Source organism: Hydra vulgaris, chromosome 07 (assembly GCF_038396675.1).
Source record: "Hydra vulgaris chromosome 07, alternate assembly HydraT2T_AEP".
NCBI classification, from domain to species: Eukaryota; Metazoa; Cnidaria; class Hydrozoa; order Anthoathecata; family Hydridae; genus Hydra; species Hydra vulgaris.
In genome coordinates, this window is record NC_088926.1 from 15,510,001 (window position 1) to 15,525,430 (window position 15,430).

A 15,430-nucleotide genomic window follows, 5' to 3' on the forward strand; every position below is an offset into this window, starting at 1 on the left:
TATATAGGGAGTCAACAAGTATGATAAGTAAAAATTGATTTATATTGGATACAATTGATATAAATGGGGGACATGATATATGATAACTAAAATTCCGTTTTCAATCTTTATTAAAACTTACTTTTTTTTAATAAAATAAATTTCAAAAATTTGAAAAATCTACAGATAAACAGCAGAATTTTTGCCTCAGTGTCAGATAGAACTGAATAACTTTTTTTTACTTTTTATTTTATTTTAATGCTATTCACCTTTCCAAGGCCACTAGATTCAAGGAGGCTTTTTTTAATTGTGGTTACAACCCTCTACTAACTCTATAACTCTAAAACACAAACCTTGACAAATAAGGCTGTTCAATAAATAAAAAGTTAATGACTTTGATTGGATTTTGATTTTTATAAAGTATTTATTTTGAGCAGGGGGAGAAGAGATTACTAAACTAGTGATTTTACTGTGTATGCACTTTATGGATGATTTTAAAAGATAATGCTAAATTAAACTCTTCTTCAGTTAAAATTTACTTCAGAAATGCTTTCAATGTTGAGTATATTCTTCTACACATTTAAATCTATTTCATTTAGAAATAGATTTAAATATGTAGAAGAATCTTATCTGACATAAAACTTTGTAAAATATACTAAATAGTATACTGATATTTTAACTATGTTTTATGATATGTTACTTAGAATATTATATCTCCCATATATAAAAATCTTATCCGAAATAAAACTTAGTAAAATATAGCATATAAAATTGATTTTTATCTTAAAATATCATATCCCCAATGTATAACAGTCATATCATGTTTAAATCCTCTCCTGCATCTAGCTACTATAAACATTGTTTATATTTAATTTTCTATTTGCGGACATCTGTCTCACAAGTACATTATGTTTTTATGCTTCTTTTTTTTGTTGATTTAAATATTTATCCAGACAATTTTTAAACATATTAACTGAGGTTGTGTCAATTACTATTTGTGGCGGGGAGTTCCACTAGGATATAACATGCTTTGTAAAAATTTTTTATCACTGCATGCAGTACAGTACTCATTTCTGTAATAGTCATTGATTATGACCTCACATAATGTACTTTGATGATGATAGGCGATTCAGTGGTATGTGGAAGTTTATTTCGTCAATATTTTGCATGTATTTAAAAATCTGGATTAAATCGCCTCATTTTCTTTTCTCTTCAAGTGTTGTGAGGCCTAACAAAGCTCTTCTCCGCTCAGGGGTTTTATGTTTATAGAGGAAATTGTTTTGGTCGCACGGTTTTGGATTTTCCTCAGGGCGTCTGTGTCTCCCTGTTGGTACTTAATCATACCTGGATGGCATACTCAGGGTTAGGTCAAACATACATGATGTACTTTCTCATTTTGGTAGCTCTTTCTGGAAAGGTAAACTACAACTACAAAAAGGTTTTTTAGCTTTCCTAACAATTGGTTATTGGTATATTCTGAAATAAGAGCTCCCAAATCTCTTTCTAAATGAGCAACTTCAAGTGCACATATGCATATATTTATATATATGCATATATGCACTGTGTATATGTATATATATATATATATTATATATATATATATATATATATATATATATATATATATATATATATATATATATATATATATATATATATATATATATATATATATATATATATATATATATATACAGTAGCGTTCAAAAGTTTAGAAACACCTACTTTTTTTCAGTTTTTAACACATAACTTTTCACAAACTTTCTCAAATAACCTGAAATTTTTACCGAATGTGCTCTATATTATAACAATTCAAAGTTCATTTCACAAAATTTTTAAAACTCACCGGTCAATTAATTTTTATTGTTTTTTTGAAAAGGTTTCCGTGCAAAAGTTTAGAAACAGTATAATAACCCGCAATTATATCAGGTTTTTGTAAACAAAAGGTCAAATTTTTTCTGAAATTTATTATTTGAATTAACTTAAGATATTTCAAAAGCAATGAAGTATAACTAATTGAGAGATTATTTGTGAAGTTTTATAATTCAATTACATAGTGATATTTTAAAAGCATGGGAAAGGCTAAGGAAGTTTCAAATGAAATAAAGAAATTAATTATAAAAGCTATGGGGAAAAAAATGACTAACAGGACTTAAGGATTTCTGAACTTTACAATATTTCTAAATAAGGAATATGTCACATTATGAAAAGGTTTTGTCAGCGCAAAACTATTGAAAGCAAGCCTCGCTCTGGAAGACCTAAAGTTACAACTGAAAAGGCTGATAGATTATTAGTAAGGTTTTGCAAGAATAATCCTTGCATGACTGCTGTCAAACTTAATTCAATTATGCATCAGTTTCATGGCACAAACTGTAGCGTTGATACAACTAAACACCGATTACGACAAAATAATATGTATGGTCACTGTCCAGTTAAGAAACCTCTTATATCTGCAAGAAATTTAAGAACCAGGATAAAATTTGCGAGAGATCATCTCAGTTGGACAGTTAATGATTGGTCAAAAGTCCTTTTCTCTGATGAATCAAAGTTTATGCTATTCAGTGACGGAATTAGATATGTCAGACATCCAATAGGAGACAGATTCAATCCAAAATATCAGTTACCTACTATTAATCACGGAGGAGAAAATGTTATGGTTTGGGGGTGTTTTAGTCATGACAACCTGGGTCCCATTCATCGCATAGAAGGTATTATGGACCAGAGAGTTTATTTAGACATAATGAAAAACATTATGTTGCCCCATGCAAAGGACAAAATGAATTGCAATTGGATCTTTCAACAAGATAATGTCCCAAAGCACTGTGCCAGATCTGTTAAGGAATATTTTCAATCAAAAAAAGTCAACGTTCTTGAATGGCCTTCACAGAGCCCAGATCTCAATCCCATTGAGCATCTTTGGGAGTACATTGACAGGCAATAAGTTGGTAGAAAACCAACCAACAAAGACAATTTATTTGGTTTGATTAAAGAATGTTGGTATAATATTCCTCAAGATGTTCTCATTAATTTAGTTGATTCGATGCCTCATCTGTGATGTTGATGCTGTGATGCTGTTTTAAAGGCAAATGGATATGCCACCAAAAACTAACTTTTTTATTGAAACTATTTTATTGAAAAATTGTAAATTTTGAAAGTTTTAGTAAACATTTCAGCTTTATAGAAATAAATAATAATCCAAATAAAGCTGTTTTCTAAACGTTTGCATGGAAGCCTTTTCAAAAAAACAATAAAAATTAATTGACCGGTGAATTTTAAAAATTTTGTAAAATGGATTTTGAATTGTTATAATATAGACCACATTTGGTAAAAATTGTACACACATATATTTGTACACATGATTTTTATTGATTACAGAGTAATCCTAGTAAATACTAACTAAGTACTTATCAGGATTAAACAATATATTTAGTAAGTTTTCAAAAATGATGCCAATATAAAAACTCAATATAAATAAATATAAAAAAATATAAAAAAGATGGTGTATAATAAAAAATTTTATTATACACCATCTTTTTTTATCACAGGGTAATTCCATGTCAAATCATCCAGGTCATGTCACCCCATGTTTGGGATTTTGCTAATTTTTTTATATGTTATAGGGTTTATAAAAATTAAGAAAATTTAAAATTTGGAACCTCCAACCCCTTACAGTTCTTGAGATATTCAGGTTTCAATTTTCTTATTTATGCTGACTCAGCATTTTTTGCAAAATGTATTTTTGTCATTAAATAGCAATAATTAATGGACGAAATAAGGTATCATTCTGAAATTTGGTACATATACAATCTTCCATATGGCGGATACAAATATTAGATTAAAAAGATTTTTAGACCACGTTAAGTACATGTAAATTGAATAATAATGGCATTTATTTTGGGGTATTTTGACGGTCAAATTTGTGATGTCACCTTGATAATTTTTTTTTAGGCATTACTATAACTTACAATATAGGTATCAAACTTCACTATTAATTAAAAATATATTATTGCATTTTTTGACTTTTCTAAATTCAGCCTTTTAAGTAAAGCTTATATAAATGCTGAGTCAGCATAAAATTTATTGCTAACTTAATTATAAAAAAATTAGCTATATCTTAATTTCTGGTTGTAAAAAGTCATTTTCAAAGTCATTTTGAAGGCAATAATAGATGTATATAAATATAAATTCTAAATTTTTCGTACCTGGGGTAGGCCCGCCCGCCCTCCCAAAAAAAAAGAAAATTTTCCTAATTTTGTAAAAAGTTTTTTTTAAGTCATTTTGAGGGCAATGATAAATGTATACGTATTTATAAATATTTGGTACCTGAGGGAGGCTTCCCTTCCCCCTCCCCCATTTTTATTTTATTGCTTCTGTTTAGACTTCATTCTGTAAATACTAGTTTACTGTTACTTGGCAGGAATTTTATATTTGCTTAACTAATTAAAGAATGTTATGAATGATACTATATGATTGGTAAATAAAATAAAATTTAATTACCTTTTAATCATATATATAAGGAAGTCATATAATATGACACATCCTAACAAATAATTTGTAATAAGAGTTTTCTATAAACCAAATAATGTTCATGGTATTTCTAAATAAATTTATTTAGTAAAATATATAAAAATCAGATTTTTCGAATAGATTAAAAACTTTAAATGATGGAAAAGTGTTCTATTGGATTAGAATGTAATGTTGACTGCCACAAGCAAGGTTTAACAAGAAGACAAGGTCTTTTAGATCTATCAGCGTTTTCAAGTGTTGAAAAACAAGAGTTATTATGGTGAGCTGGTTTATTTGATTGTGAAAAATTGTTTACAACAGTTTGCTATTATCATAGAGAATACTTTGGAGCTGCATTTGAAAGAAAATTTCAGAAATGCTGTAATCTATATAAAAAACATGGAAATTGAAAGAAAAATGTGAAAGGTAATTTTTATACTATTTTGATGAAACAGTTTATTATTTTGATTAAAATAGTAATTAAATAAATTTAAAAAAAATTAGGTACATTTATAAAGTAACAATTACACTCATTTGTTCTTTAAAATGATGGTGAGTTGATATTAGTTTTTAGAAATGATTGTTTCCTTTTTTTCATAGAAAATGTGAAGATATCGCTATCAATGGCAATAACTCTAAAAACACAAGACATTGCGCTGTACCTGGGTGGAAATTATGCAGTAGTTGTTACAAAAGGGTACATTGTATAAATAAAGAATTAAAATCAATTGATCAATGCTATAGTAGGATTGAGCCTGAACAAGAACAACGTTCATCTCTCAATGAAAGTCTTGCATCTATAGGTGTGTCACCTATTAAGCTTAAATCAATTCCAAAACACCAACGATTACCAGCTGCCAAAAGAAAATTTGATCAAATAACTGGAGCAACAGCAAACAAAATAAAAAAAGTTTATGATATTGATCCTATGATTACATTGACACCATCTTGTACACCATTAAGTTCTTCAATTGATAACCAAATTGACGATCTATACTCACTTTTAAATGAATTGAAAGATAAGATAAAAAATGTGACATCATACTCCGCAAAAATTCAGATATTAACACTAACTCCAGAATCATGGTCACTCGCAAAGTCTGCAGAATTTTTTAATGTATCTAATTACCTAGTACGAGAAGCTAGAAAAGCTAAAAAAAAACATGGAATTTTGCATAAACCATCATCAAAAAAAGGAAAGTCGCTTTCCCACGCAACCATTGATCTTGTTCATTGCTTTTATCAAAGTGACGAGTACACACGAATGCTGCCTGGAAAAAAAGATTTTGTGAGTATAGGGTACAGGCAACACATGCAAAAAAGACTAATATTGATTAATTTAAAGGAACTATATGTAGCATTTAAATTCCAACATTCTAACTTAAACGTCGGATTTTCTAAGTTTTGCAGCCTTCGCCCTAGATGGTGTATAACCACAAACTCGTCTGGCACCCACTGTGTTTGTGTCTGTACCTATCATCAGAATGTTAAGTTGTTAACTGATGCTCTTAAAATTGACAAAGACTATAGAGATTTGATGGAAATGATTGTTTGCAATAGGGATAATGTAGAGTGCATGTTACATCGATGTCCGTTATGCCCTGGTATTGCTGCTTTAAAAGAATTCTTAACAGCAAAGTTTGACAACAGCGATTAAGAAATAACAATTAACCAATGGCAGCATACAGATAGAACTACGCTGATCAATCAAAAAATTAATATTGAAGATGTTATCGACCTTATATGCAATAAAATAGATAAATTAACATCTCATTCACTTATAGCTAAAAGTCAAGCCAAGTACCTCAAAGACTGTAAAGAGTTATTAAATCAAAATGAGTGTATAGTATTGGGTGACTTTGCAGAGAACTTCCAATTTATTGTTCAGGATGAGGTGCAAAGTTACCATTGGAATAAACCAAAATGTACACTTCACCCTATTATTATTTACTATAAATCAAATGATAAACTACTATTAAAGTCATTTTGCATCCTTTTTGATGACGCTGAGCATGATGTATACTTTGTATATAAAATACAACAGCTCATTACCAATTACATTAAGGCAAACATTCTACAGATTAGTAATATTAAATACTTCACTGATGGATGTGCAGCACAATATAAAAACTTTAAAAACTTTATTATTCTTTGTCATCACAAAGAAGACTTTGATATTGATGCTGAATGGGTTTTTTTTGCTACCTAGCCATGGTAAGTCTGCTTGTGATGGCATTGGCGGCACAGTAAAACGATTAACTGCACAAGCTAGTTTAAAAAGAACAGTGACTGGACAGATTTTGGAGGTAGATAAGATGTTTGAATTTTGTGTAACCAATATAAAAAACATTCAATTTATTTTAGTTTATAAAATAGAAATAAATGAAGTACGATCATCATTGCAACCAAGGTTTACTATGGGAAGAACCTTGCCAGGAACAAGATCCTTTCACCATTTTATACCAATTGATAAATATACAATTTCTTTTAAAAGGATGAGTCAACAAACTGATGTTCAGACATTTAAGCTTGTGCAGATACCAAATGAGCTGGTTGTGCAGCAAGTTATTTATAATTATATGGACTATGTAGCTTGCATGTATGACAGCTTTTGGTGGATTGGAATTATAAACAAAAAAGATGAAGGAGAAGGAGATTATAAAATTCAATTTATGCACCCACATGGTCCCAGTCCAAGTTTTTCTTGGCCTGCACGAGAAGATATGTGTTGGGTCCCATCAAATCATATTTTATGTACCATTGATCCGCCATCTACAACAAATGGTCGTGTATACAAAATTTCAGAAATTGAGTTGGCAAAAATTATTGAACAAAATAATCAAGATTTTTAGAAAAAGTTTCTATTGCTTCATTATTTTTATACTTGTATATAATTTTTTTAAATATAGTTACAATATAATTGTATGTGTAATTAGCACAATTTGGCCACACAAATAAAAATCTCTTGGTAACTTGTCTTTATATATTTTCATTAAAACATCTTTGGAAAGATTTGGTAATATGCCTAATTGCGACACCCAACCTAGCTGGCATCCAAAAGCTTGATGGAAAAATTTTAAGAAAGCAATCCTTATTTTATTGGTATAACAAAATTAGCAAAATATATATATATTTTTCGTGGTAGGGCGGGTGAGGGGGAAGCCTACCCCACTAAATATTTATAAATACCTAAAAAATTATCATTGCTCTCAAAACGACTTTAAAAATAACTTTTTACAAAATTAGGAAAATTTTTGTTTTTTTTGGGAGGGCGGGGGGGGGGCCTACCCCAGGTACGAAAAATTTAGAATTTATATTTATATACATCTATTATTGACTTCAAAATGACTTTGAAAATGACTTTTTACAACCAGAAATTAAGATATAGCTAATTTTTTCATTAATAAGTTAGCAATAAATTTTATGTTGACTCAGCATTTATATAAGCTTTACTTGAAAGGCTGAATTTAGAAAAGTCAAAAAATGCAATAATATATTTTTAATTAATAGTGAAGTTTGATACCTATATTGTAAGTTATAGTAATGCCTAAAAAAAAATTATCAAGGTGACATCACAAATTTGACCGTCAAAATACCCCAAAATAAATGCCATTATTATTCAATTTACATGTACTAACGTGGTCTAAAATTTTTTTTAATTTAATATTTGTATCCGCCATATGGAAGATTGTCTATGTACCAAATTTCAGAATGATACCTTATTTCGTCCATTAATTATTGCTATTTAATGACAAAAATACATTTTGCAAAAAATGCTGAGTCAGCATTAATAAGAAAATTGAAACCTGAATATCTCAAGAACCGTAAGGGGTTGGAGGTTCCAAATTTTAAATTTTCTTAATTTTCATAAACCATATAACATATAAAAAAATTAGCAAAATCCCAAACATAGGGTGACATTTTTTGATTTTTTTGGATGATTTGACATGGAATTACCCCACACCTAAGACAAATCAGCAAAACCTAAAACATCATTTTTAGATACATAATTTTTACTAACTAATGTTTGTAATTCTATAGTGGGAAGTCAAACAGCTTAGCTGCACTTTTAAATACTAACTTTAAATCACGTCTGCATTTTCAATTTTTTAATGCGAGATATGATGTTCAAGGTGGATACAATATTCTATTACAGACCAATAAAACTTTTTTCCATCATTTTACACAACAAAAATCTAAATGTACATAACCTTTTTTAACAAAATCTCATTTGACACAAGATCTACATATAACAAATATCAACTTGCATGTAAATATACTGACATTTTATCAATACCAAAATTTTTATAACAGAAAATATCCAATTAAAATATCATTTACAAATTTTAAAAGCATATTGATATGTTATATATATATTGAGATATTTAAACAAGTCTCAATATATATATATATAACAATATATATAACATAAACAATATATATAACATAAATAATAATATATAACATAAAAATAAAACAAAACTCAAAACAGATTAACAAAACAGATTAACAAAATAGTACTTTGTGCGCTGAAAAAGTCTGAAAAGTTGCAACTGATGCAAAACAAAAAAAGAAAAGTTGACACCAGCATATTTCAATAAAAAAAAATCCACAAGCCATAAAGTCATAACCTAGAATATCAAACACAAAGTCATAAGTAATTTGATTATTATTATTTTTTATTATTATTATTATATTAAAGTAAAAAAAAAGTCATAAGTAAGTAAGCTATTATTATTAAAAGTAACAAAAAGTAAAAAACTTAAAGAGCTATTAAAAGTAATGGTGGTATTTTATTTCATTTTGTTGCATGCACAATGACTTTAATAGTTTATTTGAGAGCTGAAATTTTTATGTTTATTTTCAGCGTAGCAATTTGTTCTTTTGACTTTGCAAAAATGCAAAAACATTTTTTATAAAAGATAAAAATCTTTAAAGAGAAATCAGATACAAAGAAAAATAGTAGATGTGCTAAAAAATGAGTAAAACTGAAAAGAAAAAATCTAATGCAAATTATAGATTATTATTACTACAGTTGCAATATAACTATTTATAAACATTGTTAATATAACTTTTAAATAGTTGGTATTACAAAGTTGTTTACAAATAGTACAATCACTAACATCAAGTAAACACTTTATAATTAAAATAATAATGGTTATAATATTAAAAATAATTTTTATAATAATAAACATTAGAACCACAATAATACTAATAAGAAAAAAAAACATATAACTAACAATGACATAAAACAATTATTTAAAATAGAAATAATAAATATTAAGTTAAGATAATAATACCCAATATAATGATAATTATAATGGATATATCAATAAAAAAAATTAAAAATATGAAGGTATATATTTAACATTAAACAAAGCAAAACTATCAAAAAAAAAAAAAAAAAAAAAAACATAACAATAATAAAATTGAAAATAAAATAAATTAAAATAAATAAGCTTTAAAAAACAGTAGAAAATTCAATCACAAACATATACATACACACATGTACAAAAATATACATATACACATGTAGAAAACATACATTAATGTACAAAAACATACATATGTACATGCATTTTTTGACATATTTGCTTCCAAAAAGGCTGCAAACAATCACTATTAGAATTGGAAGTTATTGGGAGGGAAAAGTTAAAGTATATATATGTATGCACATACACACACAAATATATATATATATATATATATATATATATATATATATATATATATATATATATATATATATATGTATACATATACACATGAAAAAATACATGGACACATATATATATATATATATTTATATATATATATGTGTGTATATATATATGTGTGTGTATATATATATGTGTGTGTATATATATATACATATATATATATATATATATATATATATATATATATATATATATATATATATATATATATATATATATATATTTATATACATATATATAGAGAGAGTAAAAGCGGGTCAAACCGATCATACTATTTTTTCGATCACTGATCGAAAAATTTTAATAAAACCAGAATTGATAGGAATATTTAAAAAATAAAAACACCAGAAGAAAGAGAATCATCTCCTCTATTCCAATGTGTCAAAATAAAATCCAAGTCATTTTTCAGTCATTTTATTTTTATAAAAGTTTAAAAGAGAGTCGTAAAAATTTGTTTTTTTCTTTTATTTGCTATCCTAATAATTTGGAAACCATAATTCATTTAAAAATAATTTTACCTCAATCTTGTAGAAAATTTAATTTTAATACCGATTATATAATTTTTTTTCGTTTTATAGTTAAAAATTAGACAAAAAAGTAAGAAATTTAATGTTAAATTTCTGGTAAAACCAATCATTCACGTATTTACTTTAAATTCCTTTATTAAGTAGTATGTGAATTTTTAAATTAGGTACCTAGGTGAATTAAATTATAGGATTTTCTCATGTGTTAGTTCTGGGTTCTTCCTATATAAAGTTATTTTACAAAAATGACTCAATGATATTTATTAATTATTCACTTTCAAGATAACAACAAGTAAAAAGTCATACAATGAAAAAGATATAGAAGCTGCGTTAAATGATATAAAAGAAAAAAATACTTCAATCAGAAAAGCTGCATTCAAATATGGCATTCCATTCTCAACTCTAATAGGTCGCAAGAATAACAACAACGTTAGCTTCAAGGGATCAGGATCAACAACCGTACTCTCACTGCAAACAGAGTCAATTATGGTGCATGCGTTTAAGTTCCTATGTGATTAGGGTTATGGTTTAACACCAAATGATGCCATGGACTTCGTATACGGTTACCTTCTTCGTACAAACCAATCAGGCCTATTTAAAAACAGCAGGCCTGGCAAAGACTGGTTTTATGCATTTATAAACCGATGGTCTAAAGAAATTTCCACAAGAAAAACTCACACTTTAGCATCTGCCAGAGCCATGTTAAGCAAGTGTGGAAGGCAGTTCTTACCAAATATTACAAAGACACAAAATGCAAAAACTTAGATAAAGAAAATTTTCCTACGTAGCTCAAGCAGGTGTATGAGAGCGGTAAGTGTTTTACACGTTTGCACACTATTGCTGGTTTTGAATATACTAGGTTGTTTCTACTTAACAAAAACAAAATCAATCAACAGGCATTAGCCATCTCCGAAACGTTCAATCAACTGACGTTTTCAACGCCATTGCGAACAATAAAATCTTTAGCATTATCTTCTGAACCAGCAACAGCAGCTTCAAGCTTCAACAAGTACAGAGCACTAGGTGAGAAAATGAAAATCGAAATGGAAAATGAGTTAAAGAGTTTTTTTCATTTTTTTCAAAAATCAGTCTCATGTAAAAAAATTGAGGCAACCTAATATTCCAAAAATATTAGGTTGCCAAATATTTTTGAAATATTAAAAAAAAAGAACACGGTGTTGCAGATTATCTCAAAAAAAGGGAAGAAGTTAAGCAACTCAAATTAGCTGAAAAACAAGGTAAAAAGCATAAAACCATCTGCAAACTCATAATGCCATTGCCAAACCCTGCAGAAAAAGAAGTAACTCAAAATATAGAACCGATTACAACACCTTCAGCCAAAAGAAGAAAAGTTATTAAATTCGAACATGATGTCATGCGAGAATCCAAATTGCAATACTTGGCTCTGCAACAAAACATGTTTGCCAAAAAATTTTGTAATGGGTTTAGATTTTTTTTGTTGTAAAAAATGTAAACTTTAAATCTTTTATTATTTCTGTATGCTATATAAAAAATATATAGCATATTTCTGTATGCTATATAAAAAATATATAAACATATATACGTTTACATATATAAAATGTTAAATTTATTAAATGTATTTTATATTGATCGGTTTTAACAGACTTTCTTCCAAAAGCAGAAAGCTTTTTTTTCTTCTAGTTTTTATATTTTCAAATACAATTAAAAAAAAAAAAAATTAATTAATAATGTGCTTGTTGGTATTTTTTATCTTATTTTAAAAAAATAGTTTAAAAATTTTAAAAAGCAATAAAGTTACTTGATTTTTATTGTTGGGTGATCGGTTTGACCCGCTTTTACTCTATATAATGATGATCTCAGCAGAAAAACTAGCTTTTTCATGTTTTTCTTATTTTGAGAAAATCAATTTTTATAGTTCAATGCGTTCTTTAAAATGTTGTTAATAAACTGCACCTTAATTTTTTGTTTTTTTATATAAAATGTATTTATTTTAATTTATTGACTACAAAAAAAGAATTAACACATTTTTTTTTAATGTCTTTTTTGGAAACTAAAGTCCATTATTAATAAATGGACATCACTGAAAATTTCCTTGGAAGTGGCGTAAATACTATTTCTAGCCATTCTTTTTTTTTAAAAATGAAACAATTTCAAGCCCTAAAAGTTTTTTATGCTCTTGCATATCTAAAAAAAAGACTCTCAATGATCTGAGACCACGAAAAACAGTTGACCCTACCAATCTGCTAGTTTTTTTTTATTATTCCACTGAAATATTTAGGGGAAGTTTTTATTTTTTGTTATCTGTTGAGGAGCAATATTTTTTTTAAAGTCAAACCTTTACACAAAATGTAAATATTAAAAAACAGAACAATCATTAAAAAATATTTTTTTAATCAGTATCTGAAATATTGTATTAATAATAACCAGATAGAATAAACTAATAAAAAAACTGTGATTATCAGGTTAACAAAGCTTTAGAACTTGTAGGTAATTATACCTACAAGTTCTAAAGCTTAAATTTAAAAATCAAGAGTGCCTCTTGATTTTTAAATTTAAAAAATTTAAAAATCAAGAGGCACTCTGTAAACGAGTGTAAGCTTTTCTGGATTTGCATTCAGAAGAGAACAAAATGTTTGTTATTAATCATTTTCACATGGAAAATGTCCCAAAATCAACCATGTACGATATCAAATCGACCTTGTACGATATAAAATCAATTATGTACGATATAAAATCAACCATGTATGATATACTGCATATATATAGGATCAGAAATATAGGACCAGAAAGCAAAGTTGGAAGTAGTCCGACTGCAAAAAAAATGCCAAGTAACAGATTAAATGCCTTAAAAAATTGATTGATAAGAAGGGCGGTGTTTCACAGCAAAGCTTAGCCAAAAGATTCAATGTTTTCCAGCAGTATGTATCCAAAATTATCAGAAAAGATGAGCATTTGATACCATAAAAACAACAATGGCTCAGAAACCTTTGTGCATCCTAAGTGTAGAAAATTAGCAATTAAAATTAAAAAAGCTATTGAAAATTTGTGATGATAGAAAAAAAATTGCATTTTCCTTTGTGCAACATACAGCTTTCTGGCAACATAGGATATTATACTTCTCATCCCAATGCAACACCTAATAAAGTCAAGCTCAAAAGAAAAAGTAAATATGAGCCAAAATTATTAGTTTGGCTCATATTTACTTTTTAATTTACATTAGCCTTGTCAGAGAAAGGGGTCTCAAAGAATTAAATTGCTCCTATGGGTCAAGCAGTTGACAAGGATGTGTACATTTGTAAATGCCTGGTTAAATTAAAAAATTTCATCAATAAGGTTTATAAAAATAACAAAATTGTGTTCTGGCCTGATCTAGCCTCTGCACGCTATTCAAATAAAGTACAAAATTACCTAAAAGGCAAAAATATGGAATATGTGGCAAGAGACATAAACCCTACTAATGTGCCCGAATTGCACCCGATCGAGGATTTTTGGAGCGAAATTAAAAGATTGGTGTATGCAGACAATTGGCAAGCTAAAAATCTCCATCAAATAAGAAATCAAATAGAGTATTTTATCAAAAAATTTGATCAAAATCTTTACAAGAGTTAACTGTGTTTGGTAAAATGGAATGATAAACGAATAATTTTTTGTTGATTTTCTTTTTAAATTTAAAAAATTGATAACTCCGTTCAAGAGATTAATTTTCAAAGTTTTTTCCGGATTTTTAGTTGTAACATGTTATTTTGAATGACAAGTTCTCTGACTGGTTGAGTTTTTATCGGACATGTGCACTTATGATATTGTTTCAAGTAGTCAGAAAATCTGAAAAAATTTATATTGAAAAAGTTTACAACTTTAAGAGGTGAAGGTTTTTTTTCTGCAATACTTAAGAACCCTCAAGAACTTCAACATCAGCTAGAATTTATTTGACTGTGACCATGACATGATCACATTACATATAAGAATGACCTTGTATAGAAAAAAACGCTTTAATACATTTAAAACGTTTTTAAAAATGGACCATCCAATTCAAGAAACGAAATATAATGTAACTTTTTTTTTCAAGCACACCCATAACAAAAGAAATGTAATTTAAAAACTGTGTCAGAAATAAAATGACAAAGCATAGAGCAAACATCATCATCTCCTCTTTTTCCTGTTGTTTCATTGTATAAACAAAAACTTTATCACTGGATAGGACATATATATTAAACAAAAAAACTTGAGCTTTCTTTGGTAATATGCATCAGTTGTTGATTTTTTAGGCAATGGTAAATTCTTCTGAAAATCAAAAGTAATAGCTTCAAATGTTTGAGCTTTTTTGCTTTTATTTTTTTTCCATCTTACTTTCTGTTATAAAATACATCTGCTTTTCTTGTGTGAAATTCATGCTCTGTTTCAAGATTGTTCCTTTTTTTATTAAGTTTGAGAATATCTTCACCAACTGCATTTGAAAGCTCTTAGCCAGTGTGTTTTATATTTAAAATAAACTCATCACAAGCTGAACAAGTATCTTTTTGTGGGAAGCCAATATTAAAACTACTCTGTATGTTTCATATCCTAACTTAACAGTAACGCAAGCAAGTTTGATTAGTTCAAACATTTTTGAGACATTTAGATTTTCAGATAAGTAAATTTCTTTAGTTTTTCCAAAAAGATTTTTAGTTTTTCATAAAGATGACCTTTCTCTAAAAGAAGATTCACTGTCACGTTTTGTTA

At 27.6% G+C, this 15,430-nt stretch overlaps 1 protein-coding gene across 8 annotated transcripts in view; it reads right to left on the minus strand.

Annotated features, from left to right (window-relative positions):
* The window catches only part of LOC101237519 (voltage-dependent L-type calcium channel subunit alpha-1D), a 194,449-nt gene that overhangs the window by 71,359 nt on the left and 107,660 nt on the right, over positions 1-15,430 (minus strand). For all 8 annotated transcript variants that reach the window (XR_010639593.1, XM_065801179.1, XM_065801180.1 and 5 more), the window contains one exon: positions 9,007-9,116. Coding sequence is in view for 7 of the 8 variants with exons in the window: in XM_065801179.1 (XP_065657251.1) it covers positions 9,007-9,116 (110 nt within the window). In the remaining variant the exon portion in view is untranslated. The remainder of the gene's footprint in view (positions 1-9,006; positions 9,117-15,430) is intronic.